At 40.1% G+C, this 25683-nt stretch overlaps 1 protein-coding gene across 16 annotated transcripts; it reads right to left on the minus strand.

Moving 5' to 3' along the window:
* Positions 1 to 210: 210 nt before the first annotated feature.
* elavl3 (ELAV like neuron-specific RNA binding protein 3) lies at positions 211 to 17652 on the minus strand. 16 transcript variants are annotated; one of them, XM_032537459.1, is made up of 8 exons: positions 17172 to 17643; positions 10552 to 10771; positions 10357 to 10460; positions 8080 to 8233; positions 7718 to 7943; positions 7380 to 7433; positions 6749 to 6787; positions 211 to 5972 (listed from the first exon to the last, which is right to left on the minus strand). In XM_032537459.1, the coding sequence occupies exons 1-8, from the start codon at positions 17178 to 17180 to the stop codon at positions 5624 to 5626; spliced, it is 1155 nt and encodes a 384-aa protein (XP_032393350.1). In that variant the 5' UTR covers positions 17181 to 17643; the 3' UTR covers positions 211 to 5623. The 16 variants fall into 16 exon arrangements, with proteins under 16 accessions (XP_032393350.1, XP_032393348.1, XP_032393351.1 ...); XM_032537457.1 differs by having other exon boundaries at positions 7718 to 7946; positions 17172 to 17637; XM_032537460.1 differs by having other exon boundaries at positions 211 to 5951; positions 7718 to 7946; positions 17172 to 17636.
* Positions 17653 to 25683: the final 8031 nt, after the last annotated feature.

The raw sequence follows: 25683 nt of genomic DNA on the forward strand, positions 1-25683 counted from the left end.
CATTAGAAAGACCTGTATTGAAAACAAATAGCACATTTAAAGCCAAAATATATTCCGTTCTTTCTGTCTTACTCTCAAACAGCATTAATTTAATATAAAATATATGCATACTTATAAAAAGACCTATTATAAAAACTTAGAATAGACAGAAAAGTTTGGTCACAACATTCAATAATATTGGTTTGACAGTCAATAAAAATTGGGTCACTCAATATTTGTAACTTTTATTTTATTTTTTTTCTGGCATGTAAAGTACAAATAATTAAACAATTCCATGAAAAAGTCTTCAAGCGTCTTCAGCTGAAATCCCAGTAATAAATATCCTAGACTAAACTGAAAGGTTTTACTTTTTTTTTTCTTTGTTCAATTTTGACATTGTTCATTTGGTCATGTTTGGAAGTATGAGATTTTGTATTTCTTCCGCTGACATTGGTGTCAGCAGAACCTGTTTTGATAATTTTCACTTTCTTGATTTGTTCTACCATTCCAGGAAAATGTAAGAAAAACATCACTAAGTTACTGCGTCCCCTCTTCTAAATAAATAGACACAAAATACAGTTGGTTGAGAAACAGAAGGACCACTCACCCCTTTACTACCCTAGAGACTCCCAAGAAAACCTTCCTGCAGCTTTTCTGATCTCTGTAATATTTTGCCGAAGCTCTTGGCTGGGTTTCCAAATGCATCTTGGTTCTGAAGAATATCATAGTTTCAATAGCACAAATTGGTATTGAAATTGATACAGATGATTTCAGTATTATAATGCATTTACAGAACCCTTTTAATAGCTTTTTCAAACCGTCAGCATAAACAGGAAAGCTTTTTGTGAGCATATCAAACCTAGGACACCCCCTTTTGTTTCTGGCAAGTTGCTGGACCTTCAAATGGGCCAAAGCCTCACTACAGGGGCTGTCCCATGTCTTAAGGGTTCACAGAGTGGTTGAAAAAACAAGACTGTGATTAGATTAAATAATTAAAAGATTTTCATTTAACAAGACAAACAGAACACAGGCAGTAAAGGCATAACATCTAGCACACAGCATGTATGTTTATACACTTCAATTAGTTAAATATAGCAGTGCATTCTTTGACTATGGAGAACATTTCCAAATCGTACTTCTAAAGCTGTTTTTCTGTTTGTCCCCCTTTTTAAGAAACGAAATGGTGTAACCACGATTTTGGCAAACTTAAAATCTTTTAAACTTGCAAATATAATGAAATAAACCATAAATATACACAAAACATACTTTATACGAGGCAATAATAATAATCATAATAAATAGTTTTTAAGTTAACAATAAGTTAAAACTACAAGCTTAAAGTCGCCCGAATAATACAAGTTTGTTGGCGCTATTTTGAATTTTTTCTGTTTAAATTATTTTATGTTGCAACAAAAGCTACCACAGACTTTTACAAACACAATTGAACACAGTTTTGATTGAAATAAAAAATCTAACTAAGTCTAAAATCTGCATACACTGTAAAAACTGCAACTAATTAAATAATGGAAGAAAAATAAACTGTACCCAATCAATGTAACCAAACATAATCTTTGACCCATGTGTGTTCTCTATGGCAACATCAACAACACAAATATGCTAATTTAACAAGTGAGTCTTGATATGTAAATGAAATTAATAAATTACAGGAAAAATGATATTTGAAATTGACATGGGCTGAAACCGATGATATATTAGACAGTATTCCTTTCAAGGTCATTTAGAATTGCTCTAAGTCATCCAATACGCATTTTTTTCGAGCTTGCATGGTCAGAGCACAAATTGGGGGCTGAGGAAGTGATAATGGAAATTTACAGATCAGACCTCTCATTGCTTGTTTGATTTTCTTAATGAGTCTGTTCATTTTAATGTTATTGTCTGAACTTTTGCTCCTTTCACCATTCCACAAACCTTTTCAGTGTGACGTTTAATTTCTTTTTTAAAAAATATATATCATTTGTTCTCAGTCAATATAAAAACAAAGCACATTGCACTTACTGTTCCATAGGAAAGTTTTTTTGTCTTTTTAAATGATTATTGTTGTTGCTCAAGCAGTGTAGTAGTGTTTCCTGCCATGGTCCTTGGCTCTCTACTGTACATCAGGTGTAGGTTTTGTATAGACTGTGTATTGAAGGTAATTTTGGGCCGTGTGTTTGGTATGTGGGTTGTTTTTACTATCAGACATGGCTGGGTATACAACTCCAGCTGCAGTTCAACGTAACCTGTTAATTTGGTTGTTTGAAATGTCTATCACTGGTCTCAGTGCTCAGTCCTACGCTGATAACTCTTGTTGATTTCTCCACCAGAAATGGCTAGATTAGTCCTTTATGTGGTCAGCTCTGGAAACGCCAGCAACAATCATTTAGAGTATTTCAGGGTTGAAACAGTATGAGTCAGATCGAAAGATGTCAGAGTAAGTGGTGCAATGTTAACGGTTTTAAAGGATTAAATTGGTCACAAATAGCGTATGATATAAATGTTGGGGGAAATACATTATATGGATGCAACCAATTTTTCCTTTGCCTAGAGGTGAACTGATTCATTGTAATTTATTTTAGATATGACTTATCATTCGGTGTGTGCGTGAAATTTGTGCAAACGGTATTGCTTGCAACTGTATCATTTTAGCATTTGGTCTAGTGGTTATAGGATTTACAAATGCAAACTGATATGCGCAACTTAGATATATAAAAGTAATGATAACTGAAATTGTAGAGGGTCCTTGTTCAATAAATAACATAGATTTGTACAGCAATTACTCAGGGAATAATATAGTTAGTCTTAATTTATCCTTCTTGGTACTGACTTGCAAAGCAATTCTTTGGCAAAAATCAAATATATCTAATCATAAAGAATCATGCTCAGTGTTCATTATGATTCTGGATTACTGTTTGAATCTGCTTTTTACCTTTTTATTTGCAAGCTGCTGTTCCAGTTTTTCAGCTGGGTAATGAGCTGGTCTCACTGCAGCTTTGTCTGGGATTCTCAAGTCAAAGAACTTCACTTCACTGCACCATCATTGAAGCAGCACTGTACACAAGTACACAACTTCAGGACAAGAGATGAGTGTCTGAGCACTCATAAGTATAGATGTGTGTCAGGTTATACCCCCAAACTGTTTAATTTTACTTTTATTTTACATCAAATTTGTTTTTGTTAAGTTTGTTTCAATTGTTTTGATATGGTTGAACGTTTAAGTTTGTACGAGATACAATGTTCCTTCGCCCCCTCCCTAAATCCCCACCCATACACCGCATGCTTATTCCCCCTTGCTCTGCAAAGATCAGAGGGTTTAAAATAAAGCCATGCGATGTCCCAATTTTCCAAGCTTAAGAATCTGTAAAAATTCAGCACAAGGTCTTGTTCCTTTGTATGTATAAAAATAGATTTATCTCTAATGTAATCCTTTCAAAGAGATCGTCCTCTTTGGCTAACACAGCGTCATTTAGAAAAGCAAAAGCAAAAATGTCTTGAATATAGTTGACCTTATTTAATCTATGATGATGTGCACATGTCTTGATATTGAAGACATTAGCTCTCCCCATGGTAAATCATAAGTCTGGTGTGGAACAGACATTTCAACTCGACAGGTTGGCCTTAATGTTTCATCAAGGGTGCCATAAATAATTTTCATGCAATTGGGTTTGGGGATATTTTGAGAAATGCTATTTTTGTTGTAGCGCCAAACAGATCAGAAGCAAATAAATATCTTTCTGTTGTAAACAGAAGTATAATTATGACACTCTTTTGCAGGCTTGATGTTGTACAGTCATCTTTTAACAGTGTAGGAGTTTAAAGTTTCTGGGTTGCTTTTAAGAGAATTGAGGGGTTTTAAATAAAACCGAGTAGCATTTGGCAAAGCTGGAGGAACTGGTAATCTTTCACCTCAAAGGATCAGTGATCATTTTAACGTTGCCAGATATTATCGCTCACACATGTGACTCTAAGTCAGTTTTATGTTTGAATGTCTCAGTTATTTGGAACTGCAGTCCTCTTAATCTGCTCTATGCATGTTGTTACTGTTTTACTGAATGGTTTAGCTTTGACCTCATCTATTGGAGGAGCTTCTATCTGTGCGCTAGACTGAAGAATAATACCGGTGCTCTTGATTTTTGCTCATCTGGGTTATTTCTCTGCAGACCAGCCTAGAATGTTGTTCAGTCCATGGGGTGTGTTGTTGGGGTGAGATTTTCTTGTAGTTACTTTTAGCAGCTACTTGGATCATAATCTTATTTAGACAATGTAATTCCCTGCTTTCATTTATCTCAATTTATCTGGAAATTTAACCTGTCATGAGTACAATAACATTCATTATCGAAGCATGTAGAAGAACCAGATCATTTGGTCATCTTGTTTGCTTTTTTCTGCTGACACCAGATAGCTTTTCAGTTAAAGGGATAGCACACCAAATTATTGCTGACAAAGCCATGCAAAGTAAAGTGGCCTGTGGATGATGTAAAATACATGTGCAATGAAAAAATGATGCAAAAAGTGAAAAAACACCGGTATTTTCCTTTGACGTGGCTGTGTTATGGTAAAACGGTTTTCCCCTTGTACTCGTCACTCTCTTGCCCATTAGAGAATTTCTAATGAACACTGTCACCATGGGAGCACTGCCACTCTGCTCTAAGTTCACAGACAGTCTGCTTGTGTTGAATCCATCCTGAGAGTAGAGTATAAGATTTTTTTTCCACATGTTTTTGATTTAAATATATCTTCTAGTTATTGAAATTGGTTTCTGTGATACAGAAGTGTACTCTTAATGTTGTTCGGTGTGAGACGGTGAGGGAAAGAGTGATTCTGATGGCTTTCGGACTACTCTTTTCTGTGACCAGTATTCATTGGTTCGCCTAAATCTTATTGGGTCTGAGCTTACAAGCTCACAAAGGGTAGAGAAACTGCGTTTACGCTAGGCACCACCTAATGCAGGTCTGGAAACAGTAGTCAAAGTTTCTAGAAAATGCTTACATACTCGGCTATTATAACCACCTTAAATATTGAATATATAGTTATATTTTAATAGACGTATATAAGAGAACACTGTTTTTTAATTTCATTTTCTTTGATCTAAAAAAATCGCTGATTCAAAATGCCCAAGTGTAAAAAAAGTGACTACATCCTCTCCAGCAAGATAATAGGAGAGATGGTGGGGTAAGAGTTTGGGTAAATTGCACATATTTGTTCATTTAAATTTTTGATCGTTTTGTTCATCAGTTGTCATTATTTGCCTGAATTCAATCAAAGCACTCAGTACACATTCTCTGTCACATTCGTTAGACTGTCTCCTAAATAGATAGCTCTAGCCCCTACCCAACAAACCAGCTACGTACCCCTTCTAATTCAATCCAGGCAAATATAGAGAAGGACTAGCATGTTGTGTAAAGAGAAAAGAAAAACTCCACTAGTGTGTTTGTTTGATACTCTGACTGTGTATGCTTGCACGTATGGATATGTTTGGTTATGTCTGTGCGTGTATGCGTGTGTCTGTGTTTGTGATCATATATTATGGATTTGTGTGAGAATGTGGAAGAGAGAGACTCAGTCCAGGCCCATTTAGAGTGATGGCACAGGGAGCTCAGGTTGCTCTCCCTGCAAGTCGAAGGAGCTTGTGCCAGCAGCCTCTCTCTCAGGCCTTGTGCTGCTTGCTGGTCTTGAAGGAAACCTGCAGCACGCGGTCACCCAAGCGGTAGCCATTAAGGCTAGCAATAGCCATGGCAGCTTCATCGTAGTTGGTCATGGTGACAAAGCCAAAGCCCTTACATTTGTTGGTGGTGAAGTCACGAATGACCTTGACGTTGGTTACTGCGCCGAAAGGCCCAAAGAGCTGCCACAGGACACTCTCGTCCGCCTCTGGGGAAAGGTTGTACACAAAGATGCACCAGCCAGCTCCAGTTGGACCAGTGAGGTTGACCCCTGCCAGGCTGGTCATGCTGTCAATAGTGATGGGGGAGAATCTGGGGAAGAGAGTAGGAGAGCTACCATGGGTGTCATTCTGAAGTTCCACACAGAATTCAGTTCTCTATACTGGCTTTTAAGGGCATGTATCCGTGAGAAATGATAAAGATTGTAGTTGGGTATGGAGTCGAGGGACACCATCTTCATCCCCTCTGCTGTGCAGTAAGTAAATATGTGTGGGCACCACAGTGGCTCCAAACTACCTGCTTTCATACAAAATGACACTGTGTTCCCAGAGACACAGACACCCACACAATGTGCATATTTTCTTAATTTCTCTGCTGACCAAAGCCTCTGGAAGAATTAAACACATGAATCACAATGTTTAACAGAAATCACAGTATTGAACAAAACAGAAACCTAGAGAGGGATGAAAAGCAAATTGGAATCAAATCATACACAAACTGGAGCAAACAGAGGAGACGCAAACGGAATCTGGTATGTCCATGCTGGTGAAAAAAGGGGACATTAAAGCAACTGAAACTGACAATGTTAGTTCATAAATAAATACATATAAATTATTTCTATTAATTAAAATAAAAGAACGAAAAGGTTAAACAAAGCCATGCCAGAATACCCTGCTGTTAGAAGCTTGTATCATTGCATGTTGAAATTACAGATAGTATATTGTTGTCAGGGCTGCTTCTATACCATGGTTTAAATGGGCAGTGGGTATTAAGAATTATGGCCATTATATCTGATTTCCAGATGAAGTCAGCAGGTAGTATTCCAGGCACTTTGTTTGAGATTTTATTTTGGCATGGATGCTTTTGAAAATACACCTTTTGGCATTTACCTCTTGACTCCGTAGCTGGCGTTTAGTAAATTGTCGAGTCTGCAACGCAAGAGGGAGAATGAAGGGGATGCAGAAGTTAGTGATGATATCTACAACGAATGGGGGCTTTCAGTTAACATGTTGCTCCTTCACCAGCTGGCCTCCAGAGGGCATCCTTCACTGCAACGTAGTCCCAAACCATCCAACCACAAACTGATGGCTTGTAATATAGTCCTGTGAGTATATGTCTCAGCAGGTATTTATGTTCATTGTGAGTTCAGTTGGTTAAGCTCCAAATTAGATTAATCTTTAATAGTTTAAATGTAACAAATCCTGTATGCTAGGCCATTCAACATACTGGTTAAAAATAATAATCCATACTGAGTATGTGAGCATTCCAACCTGAGAGGGTATCTACAATTGTTTGTGGGGTTCCAACAAATATTTAATACTGGGAGCCTTCGACTTTAAAACCTTTTGAACATTTATTCAAAATTACCCATGTAGATGTGGCCAACATCTGGCAATGATGCTCTCTGATGATGCCTATGTAGAATAGGCAAACTTTCACAGGTTCAGTATTATTATTCTTAAACCCAAGATTTATTTAGCTTTAGTTTTTTATTGTATTTGGAAAAGTCTGGTCTCTTACATTGGTTTTGAGCTGCTATTTGGATCTGGTCCCTTTCCAAGTGAAGGGATCATGCTGCAGTTTAAAAGAGAGTCAGAGAAAAAGAGTGAGAAGGAGGGACAATGCAATATTGCCAATTCCTTCTGTACTGTAAAGCAATACTATTGCTTAAAGGAACAGTTTACTAATAAGTTGTGTTAATAGTGACAGAAAAAGGTTTTTTTCTTCTTTTTTTTTTCAATGTTTTCGATTACACAAATTTCCTCATTTACCACATTTGCTGATTTTGGGGTGGGCCTTTATTTGATTGATTTCTTTGTTTACTCTTAGGTGATGTGAAGTTGCCAAAGGTTCAGTACCTGAAACGCTGAGTCTGGTGGTGCAGGGGCCCCGTGTAGCGGCGGGCAGCAGTCTGGTACAGCTGAGTCAGTAAGGCCTGGCCTGTCTTCTGGCTGGGGTTGTTGGCGAACTTGACGGTGATGGGCTCGGCAGCACCCAAAGGCTTCTGTCCGTTCAGACCTTTGATGGCCTCCTCTGCTTCATTCCGTTTATCAAACCGGATGAAGCCCACTCCTCGTGATATGCCTGCTCCGATTAAGAATAAAAAAAAAATTTGACTACCTTGGCATCAAGGACTGTTGCAGCTTACCAGGCTTTCATTCAGAGATGGAATGGTACTTGATGTCAGAGTGACAGCATAAGAAATGAAATAAGGCTATACCTGTAACTTGGTCCACTAGGATACGGGATGTGATGATGCGACCGTATTGGGAGAACAGTTGCTCCATGTCCTTCTGGCTCATAGTTTTGGGAAGTCCACTTACGTAAAGGTTGGCATCACGAATAGAAGCTGAGCTTGGCCGGGCATATGATACCTATAACACCCAAATAAAATAAACTAATAAGCGCATTATATTTTTGAGTTCCCAAAAAATAGTCTTAATTTTGACTCCTGCAGATTTCTTCTCATTTCCCCTCTCCACAGACCCAACTGTCTCTTTGCTAACTGTGGACCTAATCAGTGCCTTTAAGCTCACACTCAGCTACAGTGAGACGGTCACAGACACATTATGATGACTCTACTGTAACAATTACCCAAACTGAGACCAGACATCAGCTAACAAGCCCAAGTGGCAGCTTTGTTTTGCTCTGAAAGACATCAGCCCGAGTTGATGTATTTTGCTGAATTCACTTGTGACTTAATTAGTGCATGGACATTTTTGGTACGTGTGATTTTATATCTCTTATTATTTTCTGTTTTCAAAACATTTTACATCTAGTACTGCAGAGGAATATCTGATTGATTGTAAAAAAAAAAGTCATACACACGTTGTTTTGTATTTATGGAAGCATGTGAACATGTGTGATAAAAAAGTTCAGTGCATTGTGTGCAGTGCTGTGTTTGTGTGTGAGACAGAGTGAGTGTTGTTTGCGATAGGCTGAACAGCCCTCCCTGTCCTGCCTTCTTCCTTTGTCTCTATGCTCAGGGGGAGAACAGCTCCACTGGCAAACAGCAAACAATGTAAGTGAATCACAAGACTGGCAGGATCCTTGACAACTTTTAAACACTCTGCTTACACACACACACACACACACACACACACACACACACACACACACACACACATACATATTGTTTATATGTATTTGTAATGGTGTGATAAATGTTTAATTTATCATAGTATTAGTTTGCAAATTTTACTATTTTTTAAATGTTTGTTGCTTTAAATTTGATTTAGCTTATTGCACAGGCACAAAGAAATCTTTGATGCTCATTAAAAGTACTTGTATATTATCTTTCAAATGAATACAGGTGTTCTGATTTGATCCATCAGTACTAAGCACCAGTCTCTATTGTGTACACAGACGGACTGTATGAGCAGGAGGGTTGTGTGGTGCAGTGATTAGGGTTTTCTGGATGAGTCAGGGGGGAGTTGCTGTGTTCGGGGAGCAGTAGCTGCCCTATAATTAACCCTCTCCCTGTCGCTCCCACAGTACAGATGGTGCCTGAAGCCCATATGGCCTCTAATCCTGTCATTGGCATTCTGCTCTCTGAGCTACCCCCTACCCTTCTACTGCTGCCCCCTTCTTCACAGCCTCACCCCTCTCTTTTGAAGCCTCTTGCAAAACCAGAGAAATAAAACTATGCAATTGACCAAAGGAGTTATTTTCAGCATCTGAGTGTAAATTATTAAGTACTGAAATACAGAGTGATAGATACAATAAATAATTATTGAATGTCATTACACAGGATCAACAATATAACATAACAATTGTCATGACAATTAATAATTTTTCTACTTGGTTGTTCCGGATTAAGAAGTAATTTCTTTTGTGCAAGATATTTCAATGACATTATACACAAATATAATACACTATTTGTTCTTCCAAAAAGGAACCAAATCCAGCACTTGCCTTTTCCTGTTTATAGCACGTTGTTTGATCAGTCACTAGTCAGAATTAACGTCCCTATTCATTGACAGCTGTTGGAAGATCACCTGCTCTGCTCTCTCAGAGATTCGATTTCTCAATCCTGCAGTTCGTCTGAATCTTTGATCTATTTTGATTTGGGGGGATGGGATGATAGGAAGTGGTGTTTAATAATATGCTCCCTTTTTCCCTCATCTGATTTTGGGACAAAGAAGCCCCCTAATTAGCTCAGATTGGAGGCAGATGGGGTAAACCAAGACTGACCCTAGTGCACCGAAGTCAGACTTCCTAATTACATTTCCATCACAATAAACTCTGCATGCTGTCCGCCCCTTGCTTTCTGACCTCCACTCTCTCCTGCTCTTTTCACCCTTTCTCCCACTTCCTTTGTTCTGGCCACCGCACCCCTTTTCCTCCTCCCGATTTTCCTCCCCTCCCTTTGTCACGTCTGTTGCCACCTCTCTCAACCACCTCTCTCAACCACCCCCACCCACACAAACTCAACTTCCTTTCTTTTTGTCTAGCACTTCTTCAAGAAGAAGATTTAAGAGTGTAGCGGTCATCTCACCTTGATTGTTTTAGTCTGCAGTTTGAGACCATTGAGTGTGTTGATAGCCTTATCTGCATCATTTGGATCCACATAGTTTACAAAGCCATAGCCCAAACTCTGACCTGGAGACAAAGAAAGAGCCACAGTGGTTTCAGTGCTTCTCAAAACCAGTCGTAGTGATGATATTTTTTCAATGTGGACAAAGTGTTGAACCTGTTATCTTGTCTCTGACTAGCTTGCAGGACTCAATCTCTCCAATGCTACCAAACAAACTTTTGAACTCTTCCTGGGTCATGTTTTGAGGCAGATAGTTGACGATCAGGTTGGTTTTGCTGTCGTCTGTAGAACCATTGGTGCTAATGACTGGACCATTAGGCATACTGGTTCCGCTTGGACCGTTGGACACCTGGGTTTCCATGGTGCTGATTATCTGCTGAGAAAGAGGATGGAGTTAGATTCATAGGTCACAATGAGACACAATAGGACACAGTGGAGCCATGGCTGTATAAATGTGCACGTGCTAATGTTTAACATATAATACACACACACACACACACACACACACACACACACACACACACACACACACACACACACACACACACAGACTGTTCACTCCGTCACTGTCAGTGGAAAAGGTCAGGAATCAGCATTGCTAAAATGGAGATGGATACACGGTCTGTTTTAAAATCTCCCCTCCCCCACTTTTACCACATCTTTTCCCCTCTCGCTCCCTGCCTCTGGTCCTGCAGATGTCACAGTCCCTTTTTCCTTACTCCTCCCCTCCCCCTACTCTCTTCCAGGGTCAAACACCATTACATCATTACACAGGGATGGATAATAGTGATGGTGGTGTGTGAGGTTGGGGAGCTTTGGGTGGCAGGGATGGAGAGGACAGATAAAAAGGAGAGTGACAATGATGAATGGACCTTGTTACAAGAAATGAGGAATATCAAGGTTTGGTAGAAAAAGGATTTAGGATTACATGTTTGCTATTCGGACTTTGTTCAGGTTCCTTTGTGGTCAAATGACTTATTTTAGTAAATTGATCTAGGGTGTGGGTTAATGCACAGTATGGTGTTTGTATTGCTCTGGAGTACACCTTGTTTACTAATTTAAACCGAAGGGGCTCCTTAAATGTTGTCAGAACCAAAACTTCTTGCTCCACTTTCCCCTTCCCCTTTCTCACACTTTAGCTCTCTGTCTCGGGATCATGATTGGGTGAAATTTGATGTGATGTTGCTTCGTGTGAAGCTGATATTCTATAGCTGCACTGATTTGTTCAGCTGTTTGAATTGGAAAATAATCTCTAATATCCTAAGGTTATGTTACGCACTGAAATCCTGCAACAGTTTCAGACATTCGATTATCTGTCTTGATATACTTCCTATTTTATGGTGTACGTATTGAATAGAAGGACAAGCGTTTTTTCATTTGCATCTTATTTTCATGTTCAAACATCATTAAATTAAATATGCGATTCATTGCACATGTCAAAGTAAATAAGTATGCATGTTTAGAGTTAATTATCTTTGTGCAACTAAAATGAGCCTCTATAGCATTACCATGTTACCTGTGTTCGCATTAGAAATTCAATTTATTTTGATTCTTTTTCACAAACAAAATAGTTTTATAGTCTGATAGTAATGCCATAATGTAAATTGTTTTGTCAGATTGTGGTTTTGAGCTTGTTTGAGATCTTTAACTGGTGGCTGTTATGTACTGTATGTTAACAAGGCTAAATACGTCTCCTCTAAAGCTTGTGGGGTCTCACAATGTCTCTTTCCTTTTCCAGCATCTGTGAATGGGTCTGTCTAACCTGCCTCTTCTCATCGTCTCTGTAACCTGCTGTCTAGCTTTGAGTCTCACCTCGAGTCAGGTTGCCCAGGTAACAGCCCCTCAAAGACATGCATTGTACTGGCTGAATGGCTTTCTTACTTCTAGTGTGTGTTTGTGTCTGTACTTATTAGGAGCAGATATACAGGTCAGACTTTTTCCCTCCATCTATTAATATTATATGGCTTTTCAGAAGCAGGGAATATCAGTGAGTCAAATTGATAATGACAGGGGGAGAAGGAGCACAGTGACAGAGTTAAGACAGCCTAAAAATAAAATACTTCAGACACACAACTATGCACAGAGGCAGTGCAACATAGATAGCAATCTGTCACACCATTTTTTGCAAGGCTAAAATGCCTGCTGAGTATGTCTTTCATGCCACCATGAATAATGATAGGATTAACACAAAAAAGGTGGAATCAAGCTGTTATGTTGTATTTATTGAAACATTAACCTAGTACACTTTTGTGGGATGTGATACACCTTACTAACAGAAATATGTGCAACTGATTGTATCCCAAATATGACAAAAAGTATTTTAAAGGGGAAAAAAACATATTAGGGCAAATTTGACTCGCCAACTGAAATAACCCTCAACATGGCAGAACACACATCCCCAGTGCACAGTGTGAAGTTATATAATTCACAGACCCACAGTTTTTGGGCTGGGCACACTGAAAGTGGCTGACACAAGCAGGAACTAGGATTAAGATTTCCATACAGAAATAAACAGGAACAGCATGCTTTAAAGTTATTTGAAACAAATAGAAAATGATTGTTTCATCTTAAGGCATATTTCATATCATATACCATCAACAAATATCAAAATAGTCTTCTTTTTGGTTTGAGTAAACCCAATTACTAAGACAACAAGACAATAAATCCTTGTTATGATGTAGCCTACAGTAGCATGAACAATCCTAATACGCCCAGTATAGATCTACTCCTCCAGACATACTGGAGACAATAAAAACGTCCACAACAGGAGTAGCTTGTAACCATGACATCCTGGTTGCAAATATGGCCTTGGTCTTTTTAATGCATATCATTGCCCCTTTTCTTTCAACACATATCTTGTTATCTATCTTTTGAGGATGACAACATGCTATAAAATAATCTTTTTTATAAATCCTCTTTTAAAATTCCTAAAAGATGACAGTTGTTGGGGTAGCACTAAGTGTACCACACTGCTTTTTCTCTATTTTGGGGCTCTGTGAGATCTCCCTAAATATTTAATGTACTGCATCAGCATCGCCCACACATGGTCCCAGACTTGCACGCAAGCAAGAGCCCTGCCTCCTCTGCCTAACACATGAACCCAGACTTGCACGCAAGAGCCCTGCCTCCACTGCCAAGTACACATACCACCTACACTGTACACTACTAAATTACAAAACACAGAAGCATTACATGACTAAATGTAAATGCAGTCAGTTTTCTTTGTCTTCTGATGCCTCTAACCCGCTTTTCCCAATTCATTTCTGCTCCAAATGCAATACAGCACTAGAGGGTATAATGTACAGAAGAATAATCGTCTCCCAGTTTAAATCAGAACATGAGATTTGCTACGTTAGGCTACATGTTACAATACACTGATGCACATAACAATTTGAATGTGAAATATAATGACATATAATCACCATCAGTATTTGTGTTTTGACGTGCAGTGTTTGGGAATTTTAGGTTTAGTGTAGATTTTAATTCACTTGCTGTATGTATGTATGTAATAGGCCAATATGAATTTTACTTTTCTTTATGTTAACAAAACTATTCATCAGCCAAAATGAACACTTAATTTCTTTAAGAACACTAATGATAATGATTTCTGCTTTTAACACATAACCTTGTCCACATTATATTGCATTATATCAACAAAAAAAATTCTGGAAGACATGAATCAAAACTGAATGCTAGGCTGAAGTGTAAATGAGCCCTCTAAATAACACAGATTACAGGATTATCCCAAACAAAGGGCATTAGCCACACTCTCGGCAGCTTTAGGGATCATGGTGGCAGCTGTAAAACAACAGAACGACAGGAGTCACGGCCCATGTCAGCCATGCATTGAGGCTCCTATTCTACGCTCAACAGACTAAAAATAAAAAGATTCCAGCTCTCTGATAATGTGCTGCTTTGATAAGATGGGGGCAGACAACGTCAAAGGCTCAGGGAGACTACTCTGTCCTCGTAGCATGCGGGGCACTATCCAGCGTGCTGAAAAAGGGAGTGGCTTTCAGATGGTCTCACAGAGGCCCGCGAATCCAGCAAAAGAGTAGCTTTATTTTATATTTCGTTGGCTTTAAAAAATGTTTAAATTCGCGTAATTAAGAAATAAATGTCAAAAACGGCTATTTAAATATGGCAGACGCCAAACATAATCCCTCGATTTATCTGCTTCTTTATTTAGCCCCCCTTTTTCAAAGCCAAGACGTGTGAGCTCTGCAGGCATTCATGAACCGGAGCGCCTTTTTGCTGAATAAACGTATTGAAACGACCAAACAAAAGAGCCACCCGTTCCTCCTCTTCTCTCTCGCAGAGGCTATGGCAGCACTATGAATATTAATGTAAACAGTGGCGCTTTGTGTCGTGGCCAGGGGCTGCAGGAGTCCGGGAACAATGACTGTTACAGTTGCCAGCCACAAGTCAAAAACGCCATCGTAAGTCAAATAAAAAATCACCAATCCCAAATATGTATTTGCTGAGCATCGTTTCGAATTGTTGGTCTTGTATTCAGTGATAGTTGTATTTAAAAAGCCGGTTAAACATGACTTCAACTCGGCGAGCTTTGGCGTATAGGATATACTTGTCAAAGGAATTTTCCATGTGTGGTATTTTCAATGTTTTTCCATAACACTCATGAAATTATCAATCAAAATGAACAGTCGTATGTACCCTGTTAATAATATTGAAATTACATGATGGACATTTGTTACCTAAAAACATGAACACAAGAGGTACATGTTGCACTCTCAGATATCTCTCACCTCTTTCTTACCTACAGGCTTTATATTTGTTACTGATAAACCTGTCGTTGGCAACAGGAAGCATATCACCGCTTACATAACACGTCTCGTAGACTATAAGTTACAGGCCATTAGGCCAGTAGGATCTGTAGGAATATAACGCAACATGAAGCATTTTAATCGCTTTATTTTGGACAGAGAATACAAATGTCCTCTAACTCTTAAAATCATCAGCCAAAAAAGATCTAGACCAACATTTAATTCTGTACTTTTTAACTTAACACCATTTGCTGGTGTACAGCAATGGCCTCGGCTGCCCTTGTCCTTGAATTGTATAAGTGCCTTGGATAGGTTATCTGACTCGACGCTTTTATTTGCTTGGCACTGCGGTACAGGCATTGAGGACTGCGGACCATGTGGAGGGGAGCCACAGCCTCTGTCGGTGGGATTCTGTCTATGGGCCTGCGAAGGACAATAGGTAGCATAGTGTACAACAAAGAGAAAATAAATGTCATTAGAAATGTGTGAAGTGGACAGTTCGAGTCTTACAGACGATGACACAACGGGTTGTCCACCTTCATTTTATGTATTTTTTCGAGACAATATTCGATTTCAAATTCCGTGTAATGATATTAAGTTGTTCATAGGTCCAGCTCCCTCTTTCACATCCTCCTCCTTTAATGTGTTAAATAATATATCTTGTGTTCCTACTAATAGTCGTAGACCGAACAGCCTGGTATTTTGTAGTTGTATGTAACTTATTGATAATTTAATAATTCCAAAAAACAAAACTAATAAAATAGTTAAGGGATTTTTTAACCATAAGTCGGTTTTTTTTAACACCTGCATGTGATTTTAAGATTGGACAGAGCAGCGTCCACGCTGATTATTGGTTTTATATTTATTTCCTTGTTTCTATAATGTAATGTGTCTAAATTGCTATGCTGTAATAAACAACATGCTGTCAACCGTAGAGCATGTCAAGAGGTAAAGTGGAGTAGGCCTTTTGAGGCTTCAAGGCCCTCGTCTGGTGCTCAAGTCCAGCAGAGACACGCCCAATCCGGCGTTGGCTCAGACCAAAGCTAATTTATCACCGCTCACATCTCCTTTTATCCGACACGCGCAACGCAAGCATGGCCATCTTGTATGCGATGTGATCTTGGAGGAAATGCACTTAAAATGGAGATGTCCGTGCGCGTCCTTGCGGCCTCAGATTTCCAACCCATTTACTCTCATCGCAACGAGAACCATGAGGAATTTGGACTTCGTCTGATTCAATGCAAACCAAAGGATGCGTTACACCACAACCCCCCCCCCCCCCCCCCCCCCCCCCCCCCCCCCCCCCCCCCTCCCGGAGTGACTCGACCCTTTTTTCCTTTGCCTTGCTGGATGGGCCCTCAGTCTCCTAAGCATCATGTTTTGTCTCACAAACCCGTCTCCAGCATCCTTGTGCTGCACCAGGCAAAGAAAGCAAGTCCTCCCCCCAATGACGCCTCGTCGCCTCTCTCTAACTCCATCATTGTAATCCTGCGGAATTCCTCAATTTTGACTTCTGCATCATTTTGGAAATATAATCAAAGCTTCGACATTAAAGCAGTCGAAGTCACTGTGATACAAAAACGTAAAGGCTGTGCTATCTAAAATGGCAGGATAAAGACTTTATCCATGATGACTGCAGGCTGGAGCGTAGCCGGCATTGCGCATCACTCAGTATGAGATTGCTAATTGCCACTATCGATCGTTAATCTTCTTATAATAATACGGCAGTGCATTTTGGACAAAAACATAGGACTAATCCCAAAGATCCTCTATGTTTTGGCATGTGGGCATAGCCATGGAGCTATGTTTAAAATTACATTTATCTCCACTAAAGATATATCAGTAGGAAATAAATATGTGTGTATGGCTACATCACATGTGTGCATGCATTGTAATGCATAACTAATCCAACATAAGGAGACTGGGATACAATAAAAGCCTGCTGCTACAACATCCCCTTCACAAATATAAGAGAAATGGAGTCATACGTACAGTAACCATTCTTGACGTACAATGAAAGAAATCTAGGTCCTTCTTTCCACTGGTCTTGAAGCTGGAGGCTGAGTCTATATGCTCTTCGGCCTTTATATTATATAGCCGTAATGTTCTGTCAGGAGTCCAAATGAAAATAAAAAAAAAATAAAAAAGGAAAAAAAATACAATCTTCGCCAGGGAATCTCAGCCCTCTGAGATTGTAGGTGTCCTCTATAGGATGAAAATGAGGAGAAAGGGGTTTTCTACTGGATGATGATGAGGGAGAGCGTTCTCTCCGAGTGGCGTGGGCGATGGTTCAGAAAAAAGAGAAGCAGTGATCCTCAGCAGGGTGTGTCCAGGGGAGGGTGTTCTGGTTCTGCTGTTTTATGTGTAATTCCCTGCTCCTCTCACAGTCTCCTTCTGTGCCTCTGCTGCAATGTTCTTCTTTTATGCGTCCTCCTGGCTGGCAGAGCGAGCTGCTGATTGGCTAATTGTGCAGGGAGGGTACTACATGGCAGCCATTGCAATGCGCTCCTCTCCCATTATCCCCTTCAGGAGAGATCACCAAGGGCCCCCCCTCCTCTTGCTCTTCCATCCCTGCCCTTCCATGTCTCCACTCCCTTTTTCTTGCTGCCCTTCCTTTCTTCCTGCCCCCCTCTTCACACACACACACACACACACACAGGCAGAGTGGAGTGAATAGGGCTCCACCTGCACTTTCAGAGCAGATGGATGCAGCAGAAGACAGCAGACTTGTCTCTCTCATTTCCCACATTTTGCACTCACTTCTCCCTCAGCACAGCCCCTTCCTTTCTCTCTTATTCTCCATTTGGATTCTGTTTGAAACCATAGAAAACAACTTCACTCCTTAAGCCTTTGTCTTTGCAAATAAAAGCAATTTTAAGTGTAGATCGACAGACTTTCTGAGTCTACATTCTCGGCCGATAATCGCAGAAATAAAGCAATAGGAAAAATGCACACAATATGTAATAATTAGGTGTGAATTGTGGCAACAAACAAAGCATTAAATCCATAATCTAACTAATGAGTGGGTGATTTTTGTCCCTCTCATATGCAAGGCAGATGGCTAGCTATAGGGTCAGGTGCAGACATGAGAATAACAGATTAGGTGCTCCCTGAATTAATTTTTGTCTATTCAGTGAAACGTAGAAAAATGGTGCAGTTGCAACTCAGATCAGGCTTGGCTGAATGATCTCTTTTCTTTGCCTTTTGAACAGAAACGTGGCAATCAGGTATTTTTGTCTTACTTTACGACATCCCTGTATCCTCTTCCTGAGGAGTTCTCATTCCTCTTTGCCCACCTCCTGCTGCTCCCTCCTGTGTGGTGAGTGCTCACTGAGACATGCTGTTTGGGCTCATCTATAATGCATCCCCTGCCCCGGGACATCATGTGTGACAAATGACCTATTTCTGTGCAGACCCCCATAGGGCCTTGACCTGGGGGGGTGGGTGTGCGTGCAAGTGTGCGTAAATCACTGTATGTTTGTTTATTTGTGTATGAGTCTAAGGTTGCTGTTCATGTAAGGAAGTGAGATGATAAAGGCAGTTTGTGCTTTTTATCTAATTATTTTTCTTTAATGTTGATGAGTGGAGAAGTGGTGCTGATGTGAGTCCTCCTGCAACAGCAATCCCTTTCTCTGCTTTGCTCTCCCTAACTGACCTTGAGGAATCCTTAGAAGCTCTGGCTCTAAGAAGTGATGGTGTCAGGGACGAAATTGCATTTGCATTATTGACACTGACCACTTGCCTTTGACGGATGTGTGGATGATGATCAGGCAAGGATCAGATGAAGCTATAGTACTGGACATGCAAATAACTGATATCCTTGTACTGTATGTCTCTTATTGTTTGTCCTACCTTCCCAGTCACTCGTGTTTACCCCCTCTTTCTTTCTGTCATTGTCCTGCAGCCCTCTTTCAGTCAGATTCTGAACATCAGCCCTGTCTGATATTTTACATAATTGCCTTACATAAGTAGCAAGCTCGGCTCAGAGCTTGGATGATATTAGTGAAGATGAATATTGCATGAGGAAAGCACTCGTTAAGCGTTAATAAGAGGATAGAGATGGAGCCCCACTGTCAGTCTGTCTTAACCCCGCCCCCACCGTTCTGTCAAGCAGTGACTCAACTCAGCCTGGATGTGTTGGAGGCTTTGAGTCAGTTTGTTAGAGAGGGAGAAAGTGTGTGTGTTTGTGTTTGTGTGTGTGTGTGTGTGTGTGTGTGTGTTTCTGCTGGTGTGTATGAATATCTAAGAGGAGATGGCGAGATTTGGTCATTAGGTGCTTGTGTTTTTTCCGTCTTTGTTTGCTGAATAAAAGCAGCTCTTGTAACACAAAGGCACCCAGGTCCGTCACCTGACTGCAGCCCTACTTACAGTTCACACTTAATGTGAATAAATGGGCTTAATTGTGGCCCCTCATTACAGCCCTGGTTAGTTGCACGGCAGCTGAATTCTCCCTGTGGTAAGAGGGCATTTGAAGCGCCTATTGTATATTGCTAAATCAAAGGATCAAGCATCGGTTTTGCTTAAAAGCCTTTTTGTTATTCTACTGATTACTGTCTTATTGTTAAGGTTTCCTTTACTAGTGGTGATTAGGACTCTTGTTGCAGTGGTCCTTTTCTCTTGGCATATCAAGGAATGCTACTTGGTGCCAGAGGGATGAACTCTAAGCATTTACAAAATTAGTTTACAGATTTTGAAGTTCATCAGCCTGCACAGAGGAAACATACTAAGCACTGCTTACTATGCAGCTATTATAGAGAATAAAGTAGGAGCAGAAAATGTTTGTGTTTCATAGCATTTTTTATTGTAATCATACTGTTTTATCTATGGAGCACTATCAGAACAGCAATACTATGCCAGTAGTACAGAATGTAAATTACATATTCATTATATGCTTGAACTATAGTAAATATGTAATGATACTTAACTTTGTAAATTGTAAAAAACCCCTAGGTCGGAATTCCTTAGCCTAGCCTTTTCTGTTTCTCATCTCTGTTATTCTTGTAGTATTACGTCAAAATAAATGCCTGTTGCCATTGCCCTGCGGTAAGGCAGTGGCCTTGTGTATTTGTGAGAAGGAGAAGAGAGAGAGTGACACTATGGCAGTGTATCTGGGGGATGGGTAGAATGATTCAGCCTCAGGTCTGGTTAATTCAGTGCTCTCTCTACTAGGCCCGGATCTTGGCAATTCAGGGTTTTGTGGCAGCAGCAGTCAAGCAGTTATTGCTTTTAGGAAAGGATCCAGAATTAAATTAACCTCTTTTTAAAAGGACATTTGTTGATGATGGCAACTGGCCTAATTCAACCCTTTATGTATTATTTGGCAATTTTCTTGTGGTCTGCCTCGTGGGTTCACTCTTGCACTTTCTCTCTGTCTCTCTCTTTTTCTCTCTATATCTTTTTCTCTCTATATCTTTCTCTCCCTCTGTGTCTGGATGTGTTGTCTCTGGGCTATTATTAGAGTAGACAGGCTGGTGGGAGGAAGTCTCTGAAGTAGACACTCTTGTCATCTTTTTATTTATGGATTATATTTTGCTTTCTATGTGCCTGTTTTATTCTCGGTGAAGAGTTTTCTGTCGTTTGTTTGGATGTATAAAATGCAATATGAGATATGTTTAACCTTTTCAGGTAATGTTTATGTGCCACATTTTTATTATTTGACTAAAGTAAAAAATTGAAGTGCTGGTATATATTATGTGTTAATCATAACATCTGTGCCACCTTTGTATGTTGCTTGAGTGTTTGTATAAATGTTCATGTGACTTTCGTGAAGCAGGACTGAACTCCTTTAAAGAGACCATGTTTTACTGTAAACCTTTTTGAATATAAAGCCACGGTTATTAATCTTTAATTTTGTCCTGTCTGAGTTGGTATCTAGGGAGAGACCTTAAATACACAAAGCTCTTAGACATTCTCTTTGTTTTTTCTCCCACTCCATTTCTTTCTTCATTTTCCAAGTGACAGACACAAAACGAATAGAAGAGGTACAAGACTGCCTGCTTCTGTTCAGCTGAGCTGTTTTAGCTTCATGAACTATGTAAATGGCCCAGCTTTAAATAAACAATAAATAATATAAAACACATTTCCTGGCTCAACCTAAAATGTACTCATTGTTCTTTCATGTAGAAGTAGTTTGATGTTTACTTGACAGAGAAGGAGTAGATCATTAGATAGATCACGCGGGCTGTCCAAATGGAATATGATGTTTCCTAGAGAAACTCACTGGTTTAGCTATTGTAGTCTATTTTTTCCCCCTCCATCTTCATCCTTCCTCTTCTCCTCTTTCAATCTCTTGCTCTCACTCCGTGCAGTCCAGCTCTCTCCCCATCATGGCCCTCCCCCGTTTCAGTAACAGGAGACTCGAAATCAATAGCACATTAGCCTGGCCGGAAATTCTTGGGGAATTAAATATGAATGACTGAGATTGCAGCTTTACCTGCCTGAGAGATGACCTGAGAGATGCATGATGGCTCTTGGGGATATGGGTTTTAGCTTTTTGTTCCTCCCTCCTGTAAACAGCCGAGCCATTTTGTGCTTTTCTTTCAGCTTACCGGATCACTGGGCTGTTTTGTCATCATCAGTATACAGCATTGTGGACTTCGATAGGTATTGTCAGGGTTGTAATTTGGTCCTCGGCACTGAACCAGTCCGATAGCATATTTTGATAGAGCAAATGGGATCGTCGACGTCACAGAGCTGCGACAGCTCAAGAGGCAAGAAGAATCAATGGACCACACCCATCCTCCCAACACAGAAGCAGCACCATTTAAATATGAAAGAGCTTTCTGGTTATTACCAGATTGCATCTTACTTTTTTCCAGCATTCCCTCCAAATACAATATGTGCTGTTTCTTTCATTAAGCTTTCAGGTTCGCTGCTTTGCACATTCATTGTGGAACTTTTTACATGCAAATTTGTTACTTGGTCTTCTTCCATTTTCATTAACTGGTTTACTGTGTAAAGTGCAACAATTTCTTTGAACATGCTGTTAGGCTTAAAGCATAATTTGCAAGGTGGTTGGAGAGTGCTGGCTTGTGGGAGGAAAGTAATATGAGGCAAAATCTGACACTGCGTATGTTTCTTGGAATTGGTAGAGGCTTGGGCACCAGTAACCTAATACACATAGATGATATAGCAGTAGAGGTTTTTGTGAGCTATATTTCATCCCATCAGAGATGAAACGGTTTGTGACAGATGGAGTGATATTGTTCCCCTGTACAGCCCATGAGTGCTGCCCCTCCTGCTTTCCCTCCCTGACAGATGTAGGGGAGGACCACAGTGCACTCCTCTTTCTTTCAATTGATTTGGGTGCTTGAACCCTTAGGGACTGGAGGATGGTGGTGGGATGGGGGTGGTGGTAATGGTAATGGGGGTTTATTCGTTTCCTGCAGCAAAGCACCTGTGAAAAGTCTAAAGCAAGTGCTGTGAAGAACTCCAAAACATATTATATCCATATATCTGCATATATTCAAATATATTCTGTGCACTGCACTGAGCGGAGCTGGAAGTGAGTATTTCCATAAATCTTAGTTAGTGAGTGACAGCATAGCATGCATCCATGCATGTAATGTAGGCAGAGAAGAAAGTGTGGCTGTTCATACTGGTGGCTATTTGTTGCTATCCAAGAAACATCCAATTTATTCTTTACAGTTTATCAGTTAATAAGCATAGAACTGCAACACATTTGTCTTCTGTCTGATAAGTTCAATATACTGTTTTATGGCTGTAGGAAAGGGGCACCAAGATGTGTAGGCTTGTGTGTTTTGTAACAAGTAAGCAGATTTTAAGTAATTCAGTAATGATTACCTTTAGCCCCCCTATCCCCCCAATCCTGACTGTAGGTTCAACATTAGGAGACATAACAGCTGTCGTGGAGCAGATGTGTCCTACTACAACACCTCAGTCTCTGTCTCTAGAGGGGGAAAGGTCAAGCCAGGGGTGGAGGTTGAGCAGAGATTCTCCTGAAGATGCTACATGTTGGTGCTTTGAGAGAAACCAGCAAATGAGCATCTGCCTGCCCCTTGTATAGGACACCACCACAGGACAGAGATTATGATTAGCACGATTGATTATAATATTCAGTCTGGTGTGATTCCTCCATCCTGCTTTAAAAGCAGCTAAACTATAAATAGCTATAAGGATTTTGATTGATGAATATATTTATTTTTATATATATATAATAATAAAGTTTAATTTAATATATATTTAAACTAATTTTTACTTTAAAAATGTATGTCATACCCTCACTATTTAGCTTTCCTTTTGGTTGGTAATTATTTTTCCTTTTCATCCAAAACAAAGATTATAGGCTTGTTCTTCTTTTTTAAGAGTTAATGTTGTTAAAGTTTATCCTGCGGGTCGAGTAATCTTCTGGAAGCAGACCCCAGTATAAAAGTGGTTAATGATTTTAATAGGACTCCCTGGTGGGGTGGGGTAAAGAGGGGACGTGCCCTGGCCATGGGCGCGTGGCGGCGGAGCAGGTGGATGACGGGCAGCTGAGTAGTGGGCTCCAGGGGGAGGGGGGGTGGGCTCCATTTTGGAGGACTCTTGGGGTTGAGAGAAACCCTGAAAAAAGGCAACCCCATCTGGAACTGAGGTGGGGGCTCTGGTGTGAAAGAGATCTAGTGGGTGGTGTCTGACACTCTCTTTTGTTCTTTGGTAACACAGCAGTGATGGTGGTGGTGGGGGCTCTCGCTGCTGTGGGGGCTGGGCGCTCAAACAATAGGGCCGATCTAGGAATTGAAAGCCTTCGATGAACAGAAAGGCAAGGAAGCAGGCAGGGAAGGTGCAGACAGAAGGATAAAACAGGCATGGGTTCAGCCCACTTATAGTATGTGGGTTTTCCAACTATACAAGGATGCTTCAATGTCACACAAACACAATACTGTATATGTGAATTCTTATTGAAATGTTAATGGAAAATATTTACAAATGTATTTCTTCAGTTTAGTTTAATTGGATATGTCTGAGATGCATGTACATATGATGCCTGGAAACAGAACAATAGTATATTCTGTTAATATACCAATGAATTAAGAAAAGCTCCATTGCACAATAAACTAGAATTTGCTGAACCTTGGAGCAGCAGAGAAAAAAAGACATTTGGCATTGGGATGGAAGTGTGTATGTGGGATGAGATGGATAGCGTGAGCTTCATTTATTTTCATTAGCCTGCTGCGAGCTCTGATGCTGCTCTGACTGCTGCTCCATGCATATACATATAACCCTGAGACATCTGTACTTGCTTGGCTACAGCCAAGCCTCTGTCACACTAGGTTAATTTTACCTCTGTTTCCCCTCGTTCCACTTTTCACATCCTTCCTATACAATTCATGCCATTCATCAGCCATCTCACAGAGGACAGTCCGAGTACCTGCAGCAGCTCTCCAGGGTGCTGAATAGGACGACTGTGGAGTAGAAGTAGTGGGGGGGGGGCTGCTGGCTGCTGCCTGGCTGGCTGGCTGCTGCAGCAAGCATTACTATATTAATTCCTCATAGTAGACATGGGGGGATGGAGTGACTGCAGGCAGGGAGGAGGAAGATGTAGACCTGCCATTACAATAAACTGACAAGTCCTCCATTACTGGGAAGCCTTACTGATAATGTCATTCCTCATTGGCTCAAACAGACAGAGAAAGAGTCAAATGAACAGTTTCTGACATATTTGTTTTACTCAGTTTAAAGAATCCAGAATTCTTTATGGCTACTAGTAAAAATGTACATTATTTTTTAAATATTAGTCACTTTTAGGCAGTAGGCCAGTAAACAAAGCTGTACCTGTTATTTCTCATATCCTTGTAGAGGTCAAATTTGAGGACAATCTTAAACGATCTCTGACGAGGCGAGGCTTTCTTTCTTCCCCAACCATGGTGAACAGCCCCACCTGCTGGTGCGATCTCGGTACAACATGCTCCGTTGTCTTTAAGAGATGATGATGTGGTGCAAGCAGTCCGCTGGTGTTACCATTGTGCATTTGTTTTTAATTACATCAACTTGCCATCAACAATACAACCGTTTTTTGAGCTGTAGCTAATGAAAGAAACGTCAAATCCTGTTCCACTCAAATAGATTTTAATGCCAGTTGGTTCTATGAGTGTCAATGCCATGTTGTCAAAGTAAAGAAATCATCTCTAAAGCATTAACTTTGTCATGCTTTCTAAATGTATGCAGAAATGTAACCAGTGAAACCAGTGAAACCCTAAACTGAGGCGGACATGCGCCATTAGCAGGTTGCTGTAAACCGGTCAGGTGAGATTTCTGCATGAACAGATGGTGGAGATAGCCACCTAGTAGCCTTCATCTGGTCGAAATAATAGGGAAAAGTACTGTAAGACCGGAAGTGAAATACTGACGCCGTCACATTTAACACATTTAACACGCTCATTTAAAAATTGCTACATCTCCATAGAAGTAGTAATTGAAATATATGCTACAAACTATTGCTATGTTGTTGTGTATAAGCAAATCGAATTTTATTCTGTATTTTATTTAGATTTTTTACAGGATG

Source organism: Etheostoma spectabile, chromosome 15 (genome assembly GCF_008692095.1).
Source record: "Etheostoma spectabile isolate EspeVRDwgs_2016 chromosome 15, UIUC_Espe_1.0, whole genome shotgun sequence".
NCBI lineage: Eukaryota > Metazoa > Chordata > Actinopteri > Perciformes > Percidae > Etheostoma > Etheostoma spectabile.

What these genes read in the sequence shown, in the direction of transcription:
- elavl3 (XM_032537457.1), bottom strand. An exon ending in CCTAGTGGACCAAGTTACAG is followed by an intron (nt 7,947 to 8,079) that starts GTATAGCCTTAT and finishes TCTTAATCGGAG; the next exon opens with CAGGCATATCACGAGGAGTG. An exon ending in GCCAGCTACGGAGTCAAGAG is followed by an intron (nt 5,973 to 6,748) that starts GTAAATGCCAAA and finishes CACCCATGGTAG; the next exon opens with CTCTCCTACTCTCTTCCCCA.